Below are 14,907 nucleotides of genomic sequence, written 5' to 3' on the forward strand. Positions count from 1 at the left end.
ATCCATATTCAGGAATGGGCCTGGGGGAGGCCAGCACATACACAAAGTCTCCCGCTGGGCTGGTGCCTGTCATTGGCTGACAGCACAGATCTGCGGGGGAGATGTAAAGCTGTGAGTAGGAGTAAGTTAGCTGCATTTAGAAGAGTAATGGAAAGAAAATATTTTTAAAAACAAGCATCACCACTGCTTTTAATACGAGAATACATCTATTTATCTGATAATCATTAATCAATTCCCTTAAACAAATTGCCAAAATCTGCCATCTCCAATTTTAAGGATGTGCAAATGAATAAAACAGTGGTGTCCAACAGCAGCAGAAATAACAATTGGATTTGAGTTACAAATGTGAGTAACCAAACTTTCCATGAACAAACCAGAGTGAAGTCTGACACTTATAACAATTCTCAGAAACATTCCAAGGAACATTACAATCAATTCATTGCTTGTAATTCCATTCCAAGGAGCCATATTGTGCACAGTGGGATCTCGAGAATGACCAGTAAATGTGTTTGTGGGTGGCGGTTGATAAGGAAGCGATGTTGCTTTTAGGGGTGTGGTGGGGATGGGGTGGTTGGAGGATAGGAGTGTATGGTTGTGAAGGAATGTTAGCCAACTCATTTCCCTGCTCTTTTTAAAGAAAATAACCCTATTGGATCTTTAAAATCCAGCTGAACTAGAAGTGAGGAGGGGGCTTTGGTTTAATTTGTATGTTCACAGGCAACCCCTTGGTTTGTCAACCGAGATTTTTAAATTCTAAATTGTTTCTTAAAGCCACAACTCGGAAGTAAGAATGCTGCTAACTTATTCAAATTAATGTTGATAATTTTTAAAAAGTAAATTTAGAGTACCCAATTCATTTTTTTCAATTAAGGGGCAATTTAGCGTGGCCAATCCACCTAACCTGCACATCTTTGGGTTATGGGGCCGAAACCCACGCAGACACAGGGAGAATGTGCAAACTCCACACGGACAGTGACCCAGAGCCGAGATCGAACCTGGGATCTCGGCGCCGTGAGGCAGCAATGCTAACCACTGCACCACCGTGCTGCCTAATGTCGATAAATTTAACTAATGGCTTCAACCATATTTTAAAACTGGCTCTTTAATTTATTAGCAGCACTTCCGTTTGGATTTCTGCAAAACCTTCACTTGATTCTAGCTTCAGTCAATCCCGATGAACACGTTCCACGAAAAGGACTCCATAATTTACATATGAGCTGCCAATTTCCAGCATTTAATTATAGAAACATCTCTTTAATCATAATGCCTCGTTTACAGGGGCAAGAAACTCCCTCTCTGCATCGAATGACCTCAAATGCATCTGTAGCCGTGTATAGTAAATAAATATGAGCCCCATAAATGATTAGACAATACTAAATAGAAAAAGGTGATGCAAGTTTAAGTGTTTGTATTGTTAGAACTCATTAGCCTCCTGTTAATTACTGTCTGTTCGTTGAAATGCGAGATTTGATTTCTGTGCTTTCACACTCCGCTGTCAGTGAGGCAAAAAACATGTCGAATCAAACTGCCATCCAAAGACTTTTGCTCGCAAATGAACATAAAGTTTGATTCCGATCACACGTTGTTTTTAAATAAACAAGTCGAGGAGAGAGATCCCCCCTCAGGAATGTCTTGACCACAAATGAGTGTAACGATTCCACGGGGCGGCGCTGGTGGGTCAGCTGGGAGGCGAGTAAACCTCCTCTGGTCCTCTGGTTCCAGGGATTCAGCGGGCAGCAATCATTCGTCACATAGATGGAAATGGTGCAAGACGATAAGTTGAGAAGACAGGTTTGTGTGAGATGAGAAACAGGCGTTAGATCCCAGCCATCTGGACCCGAGACTAATACATTTTGCAACAACTTCTGAAAAGTTATACGAGAGGCACCAGTTTTCGAAGTGTTTTTTATTAATATAATGCACCCCCCCCCCCCCCCCAGTTTAACGAAACAGACAGTCGTATAGCATGTCCAATTTGGAAATGATTTTTATTTTGGACCTGTACACCAGGCTGGCCATGTACTGATATCGTACAGTTCTCGCATATCCAGTGCATTGTTGCTATTCAATTGCTCCAAAGGCAAGAGACTTGACTGAAATGTTTCTCAGGCGCAGCGGAAAGGGTAAAAACGCCAGGGCATTGCCTGTCTGGAAGAATGCAGTCGTTCATCCTGATTTGAATAGTCAGTTTGAATCATCTTTGCAAGGTGAAACATGGTTGATCGTGTGACTGGCTCCCTGCGATTAAACAGGGCAGTGAGCCTCCCGCCTACCATCAGATGTTCTCGGGATTGCTGAGAAAGAAAATGAAAAAGCGTTTATGATGTTCCCGCCCCGCCCCCCAGTCCAAAACAGAATGAACGAATTTACTGCATTTAACTTTCACCCAGTGGGAAGAAAATGACAGTAGCTGACTCAAAACTTGAAAACGCGTAGAGAACGTTGACAGAATGCCTTTATTTCCTCCATGTTCGCAAATGTCCAAAATCTCCAGACCATTTACAACAGCGTCTGAACCTTTTGTCCATCTCCTCCCTCCAACACACACAGCACAACTTCAAAAGTTTCAATTCCTTCTGTAATGTTTGTTTATTTGGGGGTGGGGGGGTGGGGGGCGCTCAGATCTGGCTGTCCTGGGACTGTGTCACTGATAATCTCTGTGGACCTGCAGCCAGACACACCACTTGGCAGAATGAAAGAAGATGTCCCTCTCTGGTGTGTCACTGGGACTATTTGTGGGTGGCGTGGACAGCAGGGAAAGGGCTGGTGATTACAGGAGGTATATTTGGGAGGTGGGGGTGCAGTTTGAGGAAAGGGCTGATCAGCCAGAGAAGTATTTTGACTGGCTCCATTTGATTGGCGGCTGACGTCAGGTGCTGGCCCCGCCCCTTCTCCTCCCCACGCGATGTCTACAAACTGCAGCTTCCCAAACTCCAGTCACTATTCCACCGGGAAAGAGCGATCCAAAGTGAAGCTCAACTGTGCAGGGCTGACAATAATAATAAAACTGAGCCAAAGCTATGGCCGGGATTGTACAGTTAACCGCCTGGGCGCTAGTACTCGGCACTGCTGCAGCATTCTATAACTCAAAGGTCCTTCCGCCCAACCAAGGTAAGTTGGCGATGAGAGAAACGTGTGTCTTTTGTGCGGATCTGTGAACTTTGTCTCGCCCTCAGCAGCCACCGAGTGCGATCGGGGAGACTCCGGAGGGGAGAGGATAGGGGCTGGTTACACAGTCAGAGAGGCAGATACTGAAGCCTGCCCGGGGCTGGGAGAATGAGCTGCTCACTCACCTCCCAGCACTCGCCGTGCGGGAGAAGTGTACTTTGCTGCCACTGCCTTCTTGCACACTCTCCCCGGGCAATTCTGCAGGAGTTTCAATTTTTGAAGCGTACCACAGAGCTTGCTCCCCAACTCCGATTTAACAAGGGGGATGGTGAAGGTGGCCCGCTTGGCCACCCTCGCATCTCTGCTATCAGCTCCCCTCAATGTGTATGTGTGTGACCAGCTCCAAATCCAGTCCAAGCTGGGATAGCGGATAACAATCTTTACCAGTTGCTGAAATAGCGAATGGAAGTCGCATTGGAGTGAGACGGGGAGGGAGCAAAGTGTCAGTTTCAGCCTGCAGTTTCGCATTGTGAGGGGGGGGGGGGGGGGAGTGTCAGTTTCAGCCTGCCGTCTCGCATTGTGAGTGCGCCGTGCAGTAGGAATGAGATTTGACGGCTAATTTTCATGAATTTCTGGGAACTCCCACTTTTCAGGGCCCCCAGCTTCGGCTGAAAAGCAGCTTCACTGAAGTAGTCCAATTGTGAGGAGCTGGGCAATAACAAAAAAAAGGGCACAAGTTATTCGCTGATGGCAGCCAGGTTTGCCGTTCTTAACATTCAGTCCACGTCTGCCCTCCATTCTGAAGCAGGGGATTGAGTCCTCATTGTGATCCCGCAGTGAGAGCTTACCTTCCAGTCACCCACAGGGACCAGGCATGGAATTCGCAACACGCCTGCAGTGCTTGGGGGGGGGGGGGGGGGGGTTGCTGTGAAAGGCGGCCTTTCAGCTCCCTCACTCCTCTGAAGATCGGATTGAGATGCCAGTCAGCAAGAAGTCAGTGGGCGCTTTCCAACCGATCCTTAATAAGATTTACGAGTGTAGGCTCCCTAACACGACCTGATGACCGTCGCGGGTGCTATTCCAAGCCCCCTTGAAAACTTGGGGAAAACACTGCTGCTTATGAACTCGTTACCAGAGAATACCCCTCCCTCCTCACCTAAATCCATGTACATGTATTTAAAGAAAGTGTTTGACGAGTGTGCAATGCAGACGGCATTACAACCGTTCCATCTCTCTGTACGGCTCCCACATTCCCACTGAAATCACTCAATAAAGCTGGCACTGCCTGTCTTATCATTTTGCTTCAATTTCACACAAAACATGTTAAGCAGCCCAAACGGAGGCCGTCTCATGACGCTGAGAACTGCATTGCAATCGAACTCTGCTCAATAAATGTAGCGGTGACTCTGAATTTCAATCCAATGACATTTCAAGTCGAACTGTAAGTGTATTCACAGCAATATCAGACGATACCTGTCCGGTTCCAATTCCAGGGGTGATATTGAAAAATAACAGTTGATAAAGTTGGGGCAGGACAACAGGACGGGTTGGGTTGGTCATTTCATTGCCATTTGAAAGGATTTGTCCGGTTTATTCGCAATGTTGGCAAGTTGTGGAGACGCTTAACAGAGGGAGGGTGAGAGCCATGTATCCACTGCTGCACTTGTCCACTCCTAATGGCTTTGCTTTTACTCTCAACAGTTATTCTATTGGATTCCCGGTCTGTTCAAGGGGAGCTGGGTTGGGAAGCATTCCCTGCCGAAGGTGGAGTGAGTATTACAACTTGAACTATCTCACATTGAGAAGTATTCGGTTGCCGGGCTAATGGGAGGATTTGGAGCTGATCGCGGCGAGGCAAGGTCAGGTTTCCAAAAATGCTGCCGTGAGCTGAATTAGCCTTTGTGAGGAGAAATTATATCTTCCCCTCGGAAAACTCCAGCAATGCAGGACTGGAAACCCGAACGGCCAGGGTTAAAGCCGAGCTGGTTAAGTAGATAACGGATCACGATTCAGAAAACCACTTGAACTGTCCAGAGCAACATAGGGCACTTATTGTGCGAATTTTCAAAAACTCTCAGAGCGGGTGCCCCAATACAAGGTCGCAATGTCTAGATCATTGAAATGGTGTAAGAACATCGGGGGGGAAAATTAGTCCTTGCATTGACGAGAGCGAAGGACTGAGGAGGGTGTCCGGCTAACCAGGCGTGAGATGAGGGATTGCCATGGGGAGAGCAACAGTGTAGCTCCCTCAGGGTGCAGCCGGCCTGGGGTGGTTAGGGGTTAGATGAGAGAGGGGAGGCAGAACAAGCTGATCTGCTGTTGGGGTTGGAATGGGAGCTCGGGGCGGGATTATTAGCACGGAGTGTGCACATGGTCTCCATTTCCAGAAAAGTGAAAAATGTCAAAACAGAACGAAAAGGTGCGCCTGAGATTTCTGCGTGACAAGCCCATCTTCCCAGCCTCGTTTATCCACCGCTTGTAACTTCTCACAAGACACAGGCTGTCAATCCACTGATCCTGGACCCCAAAGATTAAAAAACGACATATTTTCTTTCCAATTCCCCTTCAACAAAATACTGTTAAATATATCATTTAAAACAAACATGAATGCACTCTGCATCCAGGTAGCTCCCCAATGTTTTCTTCCATATAGGAAGGTCACAAAGGCTCCTGGGTCACAATGCTTCAGTAGTAATTAAACAAACACACTCCACCTCCTATCTCCAGTCGGGATTACACTATTGATTCGATTTCAATGGTACAGACCCAAACACGAAGGAGATTGATACGGTTTGAATGAGCTGCACTTGAGCTGTAGATTTCCTCTGCGGCGTGTGCATTTGCACATTGCTGGTCTTGGGATTGCGAGCTGCCAAGTGCAGGTTGATTGACAGTTAGCCGGCAGAGTAGGGAATGGACCCTTTACTGGCGAGGGGGTGGGTGTCTACCAGCTTCATCCCAGCAACAGTCACATTTCCCCTGGACAGCCAGCACCCAGACAAGGTCACCGACTGCAGAGGCCAAGCCGCAGGGAGGGGGAGGGGGAACTCTGCCAATGATGATCGTCTTGAATGAACTGGTTGCTTAGGTGAAGGGCTTGGGGTGTGATGGGTGGGCCATTTCATTAAAGCTGGTGGCGGTGTTAGCGATGGGGGAGGGGGCTTATTATTTACAAAGCGGTGTTTAATGTTGAAGCTTTCCACCTAATTGAGAGGTTAGTTGCTTTCATAACATGCACTTCAAGCCTATTTATAAACCCTTGTGAAAAATTAAACAGCTCCTTGCTTCTCCGCCGCACAAAGTGCACTTGAGATATTTATTTCGATTTCTCTGGGCCAATGTTTTATTACAATATGGTGCACAGGGAAATATGCTCTGGCTCTAATGACAACTTCACACAATTTAAAACAATGAGAACGAGCAATGTGTAAGGTGGGATTTACGGTAAAGAAAAAAAATGTTTAAATTACAACTGTACTGTTGAGAATAATTTATAGCACCGAACATTAATTAATAGGGGCGGTGAGGGACTCCAATGATTCCAAGTGCACACAGTTGATGAAGCTGGTGGGCGAGGGGAGACATGAGTGACCCTGGTGTGTAGCTTCATTTAAAGCCAGCTTCTAATGAGAGTTTATCGTTTTGTCGCTAACAAGATTGAACACATTGCGCTGATAAATTAAACCCTGGAACTGTCTCCCGGGAGCTCAGAATGACGCGATGGTCATTGCTTCTTTATTAATTCCCCAGCAAGTCAGGGTAATGAGGAGAGATTATGAGGACTCATATGTGGCCAGCTCGGCCAGATAGCAGGTGCCACTCGCCGTCTCCACTTTCTTTTTCTCATTAAACCTACCCAGCCACATTGACAAATGCGGGATGAAAGGGGATGGTTAAATACCATCCAACATCCCGACTTCTCGCTACCCTGCACAAAAACTCATACTGTCCAATTTAGAACAAGTTTGTGAAGACTGATTTTGAATACAACCATGAGTTAATAGGCAAACATGAGTTAATAGGTATTTTAAAAAAAAATACATTTCAAGCAAGGTTTTTAATATAAAAATGTTCAACCTGACACATTTACAACTAGTTTAAAGTAACTCATCCACAACTCAACTGTCTTTATGCTATCACCTTCATCTCTCCTTTTGCTACTGACCCCTAGTTCACCAAACTTCTTGTTTACCTTTACAAATCTATCCCAGCCATATCCCACCCTCTGTCTGCAGCCTCCTCCAACACTGTCTCTGCTCCCACCCTCTGCTGTTCCAAATCTGGGTTCTTGCACTTTCTCCCTCAGTCCATGGGGACTCTCTCCCTCAACCTTCTGGGTTATTGTATTACACCCCATCTTCAAGAACCTTCTGCAAACCTATCTCTGACCATCAGTCGACTCCCCTAACATGTTATTGCTCCTTGGCATCTGCCTTTCCTTCAGGAAGCATCTTTGGGTGTTTACGTTATTGAAGGGCAATGCAAACGCATGCAGTTGTTAACATTTCTCACTTTAACCAACCAGCTCCACTCATTGTTGCTGCATGGACACAAAGCAGATCTGGACAGGGCTTGAGGGATGCAGATCAGTGCACTTTCTTGCGGTAGATATTTCTTAAAAAGTGCTCATTTTACATCAATCAACAAAAGTAATCTGCAATACTGGCACAGTGGCACAGTGGTTAGCACTGTCCAAAGGTTAGGTCGGGTTACTGGGTTTACAGGATAGGCATGGACCTAAGTAGGGTGCTCTGTTTAGCACAGGGCTAAATCGCTGGCTTTGAAAGCAGACCAAGGCAGGCCAGCAGCACGGTTCGATTCCCGTAACAGCCTCCCCGAACAGGCGCCGGAATGTGGTGACTAGGGGCTTTTTACAGTAACTTCATTTGAAGCCTACTTGTGACAATAAGCGATATTCATTTCTTTCCAAGGGCCGGTGCAGACTCGATAGGCTGAATGGCCTCCTTCTGCACTGTAAATTCTATGATTCCACAATAATATGTATGAGGTAGTAAAAGATATGTGTATTTTGCTTTAACAGTGGGAGGAAGTGAGTATAATGGATGAGAAGAATACGCCAATCCGTACCTACCAGGTCTGCAATGTGATGGAGGCAAATCAAAATAACTGGCTACGGACTGATTGGATCCCTCGTGAGGGAGCCCAGAGAGTTTACATAGAGATTAAATTTACCCTTCGGGACTGCAACAGTCTGCCAGGTGTCATGGGCACATGCAAAGAGACCTTTAACCTATTTTACTTTGAGTCAAATAATGATAATGAGTGGTATATCTCTGAAAACCGATACATTAAGATTGACACCATTGCAGCTGATGAGAGTTTTACACAAGTAGACATTGGCGATCGGGTGATGAAACTGAACACTGAGGTGCGGGATGTAGGGCCGCTGACTAAAAAAGGCTTCTACTTGGCATTCCAAGATGTAGGTGCCTGCATTGCCTTGGTATCTGTCCGTGTTTTCTACAAGAAGTGCCCACTGACAGTACACAACTTGGCACAGTTCCCTGACACCATCACAGGCGCTGACACTTCATCCCTTGTGGAAGTACGTGGTTCCTGTGTGAACAACTCTGAGGAGAAAGATGAGCCAAAAATGTATTGTGGTGCGGACGGAGAATGGCTCGTGCCCATTGGTAACTGTCTGTGTAACACTGGATATGAAGAACAGAATGGAGAGTGCCAAGGTAGGATATAATACTGTGTTTGGACTAATTCCATTTTGACTTTATACATAAGTAATTTAATTAGTGATGGGACAATATGGTGTAAACAGGGATAATTAGCTGCTCCAGTGGGACATCATAAGACAGAACAATGTGATTAACAATTCTGTCAGTTCCAGGTGGTGTTTCTTTGGCTCCATAGTATAACAGATAAACTGAAATACAGAAGGAAAATGACTTGTTTAAAAATAGTTTTGAGATTCTCATTCTTCCCATCAAAATTAGAGTTGTGAAAATCGTGTTGAATAATTTCTGAAAGGAATAAAGTTAGACAAGCATCAAATGTCATAGAAATAATTCAACATAGCACACCCCTAACATATTTAATACTTAGAATAGTTTGAATACCTATTTCAATGCCAATGATAATGTCATTGAGCTTGTATCCCAATCCTTAATGTAACCCGTTATTGTTTGTAAATAATTGGTCATGATGGATGTCATACTGAATATTCTCCAAGATGATTTATTTTCAAATTGCCACAATGCCCTCTCTATTGCACGGCAGCCAAGGTAGAGTGCTGCATCATGTCTCTCAATATCATCCAAATTTAGTAAAGTTTAAGAAGTTTTTGCTATATTGTTGAAGAACTATTGCTGTAATTTTCCTGTTGAATTTCCATTGTGGTTAATGCATCTAATGGTAAGTGTAAAACCAAAGTGACTTTGCAATGGAAGCAACAGAGTAGACATGATATTGATTCAGTTTTAATAGAGGCTTTAAATTAAGGAACATTTTACACTCAATTCAGCAGAAAGTAATTTGATTTCTGCTAAATAAATAAAAAATACAAGAGGTGATTCAAAAATCGATTAAAATGACATGAAACGTTTTTTACTGGGAATAAATTTAATTTTAGAAATCGTTGGCGAATTTTTGATTATGAACTGCAACAAGTAGAAAAATAACATAATGATAGGGCTTGTTCAGAACATAATTCATTGATGGAAAGTAAACTTATACTTTAAGAAGAAGCTGGAAAACCATGGAATCACAAAATGTCTGTCAAACTAATTTAACAGTGTAATTTAGAAATGTTGTAGTTATGTACAACATGCCTTTAAATATTCCTATATTCGCCTTTTCAAATACTGCATGATATTAATATCTCCATGTTTTCATTGTGGTAAAAGAAATGCAAGTTATCTTTCATAGATTTATAGGCTTTATGTGCTCAGTTTGGTTTGGTCACTCAAGGATACACATGGACTCAAGATCTGAAGCAAAATGGGTCATCATTGGGTTGGCCTGATTAATGACAGAATAACAATGGGCGGAATTCTCCTTTCCTGCGCCAACGGAGAATCTGTGGGTGATTCACGATGGGAAAATTGGCATGAACCCCTCACCGATTCCGGTACCTGTGAGGCGCCAGCACCGGGGTGCGCGGCGTGGAACACCTGCAGAATATGGCCGGAAAATCGCCGGATCCCTGGCTGCGCATGCGTAGGGCTGACAAATTGCACCAGTCACGCCGGAAAACGTGGTGGAGAATTCCGTCCAAGGTTTTAAAAAATATATTTTATTAGCTTTGCGTCCAGGTTTTGTGCAGCTAATTACGTTGCAAAGTTCAAAATGAACCTTTCGTAACTCCACCCCCCCACCCACCTGAACAAATTTTTAACATAGCCGAAGGTCTCATTGAGTGACGAACTCCAAATACTTGTTGCATACACAATACAAACAGAATTCATTATCTGATCATTTTTTGTAACCACAATATCGTTTAAAAAGGGTAAATCGGAATTATGTGTTTAGTGATCTAGTGATGAATTGTTCCCCATTTTCAGACTTGGTTTTCCAGTTCTTACTAAGTAAAAAAGAAAGGAGGCAAGTTCTAAGAATAAATGAGACTTAAGGGGATAATTCAATATTTAATTACTTTATTCAAATTGTAACCACTTTTATTGCACTAGAGCAGCGGTTGCTTGGTGAAGACGAGTCAGTTAGGTTAAGTGCAGTGAAATGATGGTGCACATTCCTGCAAAGTTAAGAGTCATTTTCTTATCTTTTATCTTCAATCTGAAGTTCATTTTATTTTAGAAAGTAAATAGATTATTGTTTTTTTGTAAATGTAAAAATCTACCTTTGCTGTGGCAGGACTGACAAGGTGTCACAGTAGGGAACCAGGATTCTCCCCAGCACCTCACCCCCATTTAATTCAAGTAACACTGACTGTGTTTGAGTCTTTTTGAATGGGAACTGCCCCTATTGTTTCTGCAAGAGAAAACTCTGACGGGACAATTATGGAGCAGGGGTCAAGGGTCACTTACTTCCTCATCCATCTTCCTCCTGTCATTGGGGGTCAGCGTTAGATTGATTAAGATCTCATGGTGTGACAAAGGCCTGGCAATCAGCAGTGGTGGGTGCTTATTGTTATTGCAGTCACCAACGCTGGTCATCTGCTGGGTCCTGAGACCTCATGGGACAGAATTACATTTCCTCTTCCAGTTGTCACTTTCAACAGAATGTGTTAATACTTGAAAGCATTGAAAGATTGGAAGGGACAGATCTGAGGCTTCAAAGTGACAGACGGGTATTGTCTGCGCCACCTGCAAGTTCATCTGAAAGGGGCAATGATGTCTGACAGACTTCCCAATGAGAAAGCATTTAGAAGAGAATCCAGTGATATCATTGTATCACTGATCAAGTGTTACTGAAAACTGATCAAGACATTTGGTTTAGAGAAACTAAGAAAATAACTCAAATGCTGCCTTGCAAAATCTCAACTTTAGCATGTGCTGCACACAAGGGTTCACAACATGTTTTGAAGCAGTTTACAGAACAGATTCCACTTGCTTTACTGCAGGATGTTGAGTCAGTTCAGAAACTCCCGATTAATCCCTCTTTAATTATTGGCCCAATCCTCAGTTTGAATGCAATCTCTTAATTATGATGCTTTGTGCTGTGGGTTTTATTAATCCAGAGAAACCTTATTCATGTTTTAGTGACGAAGCATTAATTGTTTTTCGTTCAGAGAGCTAGACTTTATAACATTAAGAAAAATAAACCAGTTTTTTTAGGGGGGGGGGGGCATATTTATTACTTGTTTTGACATGTTAGGAGGAAACTTCAAATCATCAAATATGAGATTGGGTAAATCAGAAATGTGGGGCTGCATCATTTCCGAGGAGTGATAGAATGGTGCACCAGAAGGTACAATTATGGCTAAAGTATGGAATGAGTAATCAACAGCCAACAGGCTTTGTAAGCAGCACTTACACAAAAAGGCAGTAATGGCAGCCTTCAGTCTAATAGGGAAACAATCTTTGACAAAGAGTCATCCAGGTGCGAAACATTAGCTCCTTTCTCCCTCCACAGATGCTGTCAGACCTGCAGAGATTTTGCAGCATTCTCAGTTTTTGTTTCAGATTCTGCACCAACTTGCTTTTAGTCTGACAAGGGAACTGTCGTTATGGGAAGATGTTCAACAAATATCTGTGTTTGCATTTCCCAAGTCATGTTTGCAGCTGATGTGAAATCTTATGAAATGATCACTTTTTAACTTGTATCCGATATTATGATGAAAGTTATTTGCAACGTTCATGGTTTGCCTGGAATCTGGAGCATTTCTGTTCTGTGACTCAGATATTCATTTGCTGATATGTAGGTGGAACTGCCAAATGTTTTATTCATCAAGGTGTTGTTTCTTTAAAGGCAGTTGCACTTGTTCTTGTGATATAAAAATAATCTTTATTAGTGTCACACGTAGGCTTACATAAACACTGCAATGACGTTACTGTGAAAATCCCCTAGTAGCCACGTTCCGGCGCCTGTTCAGGTACACTGAGGGAGAATTCAGAAAATTCATATTACCTAACAGCACATCTTTCCAGACTTGTGGGAGGAAACCGGAGCTCCAGGAGTAAACCCATGCAGACATGGGGAGAACATGCTTTGATTTGATTTATTATTGTCACATGTATTAGTATACAGTGAAAAGTATTGTTTCTTGCATGCTGTCCAAACAATGCATACCGTACATAGGGACTCCGCACAGACAGTGACCTAAGCTGGGAATTGAACCTGGGATCATGGCGCTGTGAAACAACAGTGCTAACCTCCGTGCTACCCACTGGTCACAGTTCCAGTTTCGTCGCACATTTCTTGCTCTTTAAAACCTGTTTTTGGTACATTGAGATAATATTTGACAAACGATTCAAAATCTTCTCAGATTGAAGGGATAACCACACAGAACATAATCCTTTTTAATGTGTAAATCAAAGCTACTTATTTGGGCTTATTAAATAATTAGATAGCTGTCAGACCAAAGCAGAGTTTAATTATCCCACTGATGTAATTTTGGAGACATAGAACATAGAACAGTACAGCACAGAACAGGCCCTCCGGCCCTCGATGTTGTGCCGAGCTTTGTCCGAAACCAAGATCAAGCTATCCCACTCCCTGTCATTCTGGTGTGCTCCATGTACCTATCCAATAACCGCTTGAAAGTTCCTAAAGTGTCCGACTCCACTATCACAGCAGGCAGTCCATTCCACACTCTAACCACTCTCTTGAGTAAAGAACCTACCTAGGACATCCCTCCTATATCTCCCACCCCGAACCTTATAGTTATGCCCCCTTGTAACAGCTACATCCACCCGAGGAAATAGTCTTTGAACGTCCACTCTATCTATCCCCCTGATCACAGCGCTAACTCGCTGGCTTTGGAAGCAGACCAAGGCAGGCCAGCAGCGGGGTTCAATTCCCATACCAGCCTCCCCGAACAGGCGCCGGAATGTGGCGACTCGGGGCTTTTCACAGTAACTTCATTTGAAGCCTACTTGTGACAATAAGCAATTTTCATTTCATTTTCATTTCATTTATTAAGTCACCACTCATCCTCCTTCACTCCAATGAGAAAAGCCCGAGCTCCCTCAACCTTTCCTCATAAGACCTACCCTCCAATCCAGGCAGCATACTGGTAAATCTCCTTTGCACCCTTTCCAATGCTTCCACATCCTTCCTATAATGAGGTGACCAGAACTGCACACAATACTCCAAATGTGGTCTCACCAGGGTCCTGTACAGTTGCAGCATAACCACACAGCTCTTAAACTCAAGCCCCCTGTTAATAAACGCTAACAGACTATAGGCCTTCTTCACGGCTCTATCCACTTGAGTGTCAACCTTCAGAGATCTGTGGACATGAACCCCAAGATCTCTCTGTTCCTCCACATTCCTCAGAACCCTGCCGTTGACCCTGTAATCCTCATTCAAATTTGTCCTACCAAAATGAATCACCTCGTACATATCAGGGTTAAACTCCATCTGCCATTTTTCGGCCCAGCTCTGCATCCTATCAATGTCTCTTTGCAGCCTACAACTGCCCTCCACCTCATCTACTACTCCACCAATCTTGGTGTCATCAGAAAATTTACTGACCCACCCTTCAGCCCTCTCCTCCAAGTCATTTATAAAAATCAAAATAGCAGAGGACCCAGCACTGATCCCTGTGGTACACCGCTGGTAACTGGTCTCCAGTCCGAAAATTTTCCATCCACCACCACCCTCTGTCTTCTATGTGATAGCCAATTACTTATCCAATTGGCCAAATTTCCCTCTATCCCACACCTCCTTACTTTCTTCATGAGCCGACCTTGGGGAACCTAATCAAACGCCTTACTAAAATCCATGTAAACAACATCAACAGCTCTACCTTCATCTACACACTTAGTTACCTCCTCAAAGAATTCAATCAAATTTGTGAGGCAAGACTTACCCTTCACAAATCCGTGTTGACTATCCCGGATTAAGCTGCATCTTTCCAAATGGTCATTAATCCTATCCCTCAGGAACCTTTCCATTAACTTACCGACCACCGAAGTAAGACTAACTGGGGGCAGCACGGTAGCATTGTGGATAGCACAATTGCTTCACAGCTGCAGGGTCCCAGGTTCGATTCCGGCTTGGGTCACTGTCTGCGGAGTCTGCACATCCTCCCCGTGTGTGCGTGGGTTTCCTCCGGGTGCTCCGGTTTCCTCCCACAGTCCAAAGATGTGCAGGTTAAGTGGATTAGCCATGATAAATTGCCCTTAGTGTCCAAAATTGCTC

At 44.0% G+C, this 14,907-nt stretch overlaps 1 protein-coding gene across 1 annotated transcript in view; it reads left to right on the forward strand.

Annotated features, from left to right (window-relative positions):
• Positions 1-2,881: 2,881 nt before the first annotated feature.
• LOC140389907 (ephrin type-A receptor 4) overlaps positions 2,882-14,907 on the forward strand; it is a 163,709-nt gene continuing 151,683 nt past the window's right edge. The window contains exons 1-3 of the mRNA XM_072474546.1: positions 2,882-3,111; positions 4,810-4,877; positions 8,150-8,813. Of these exons, the coding sequence (XP_072330647.1) occupies positions 3,021-3,111; positions 4,810-4,877; positions 8,150-8,813 (823 nt within the window). The 5' untranslated portion in view covers positions 2,882-3,020. The remainder of the gene's footprint in view (positions 3,112-4,809; positions 4,878-8,149; positions 8,814-14,907) is intronic.

The sequence above is a fragment of the Scyliorhinus torazame genome, chromosome 14 (genome assembly GCF_047496885.1).
Source record: "Scyliorhinus torazame isolate Kashiwa2021f chromosome 14, sScyTor2.1, whole genome shotgun sequence".
Classification (NCBI taxonomy): domain Eukaryota; kingdom Metazoa; phylum Chordata; class Chondrichthyes; order Carcharhiniformes; family Scyliorhinidae; genus Scyliorhinus; species Scyliorhinus torazame.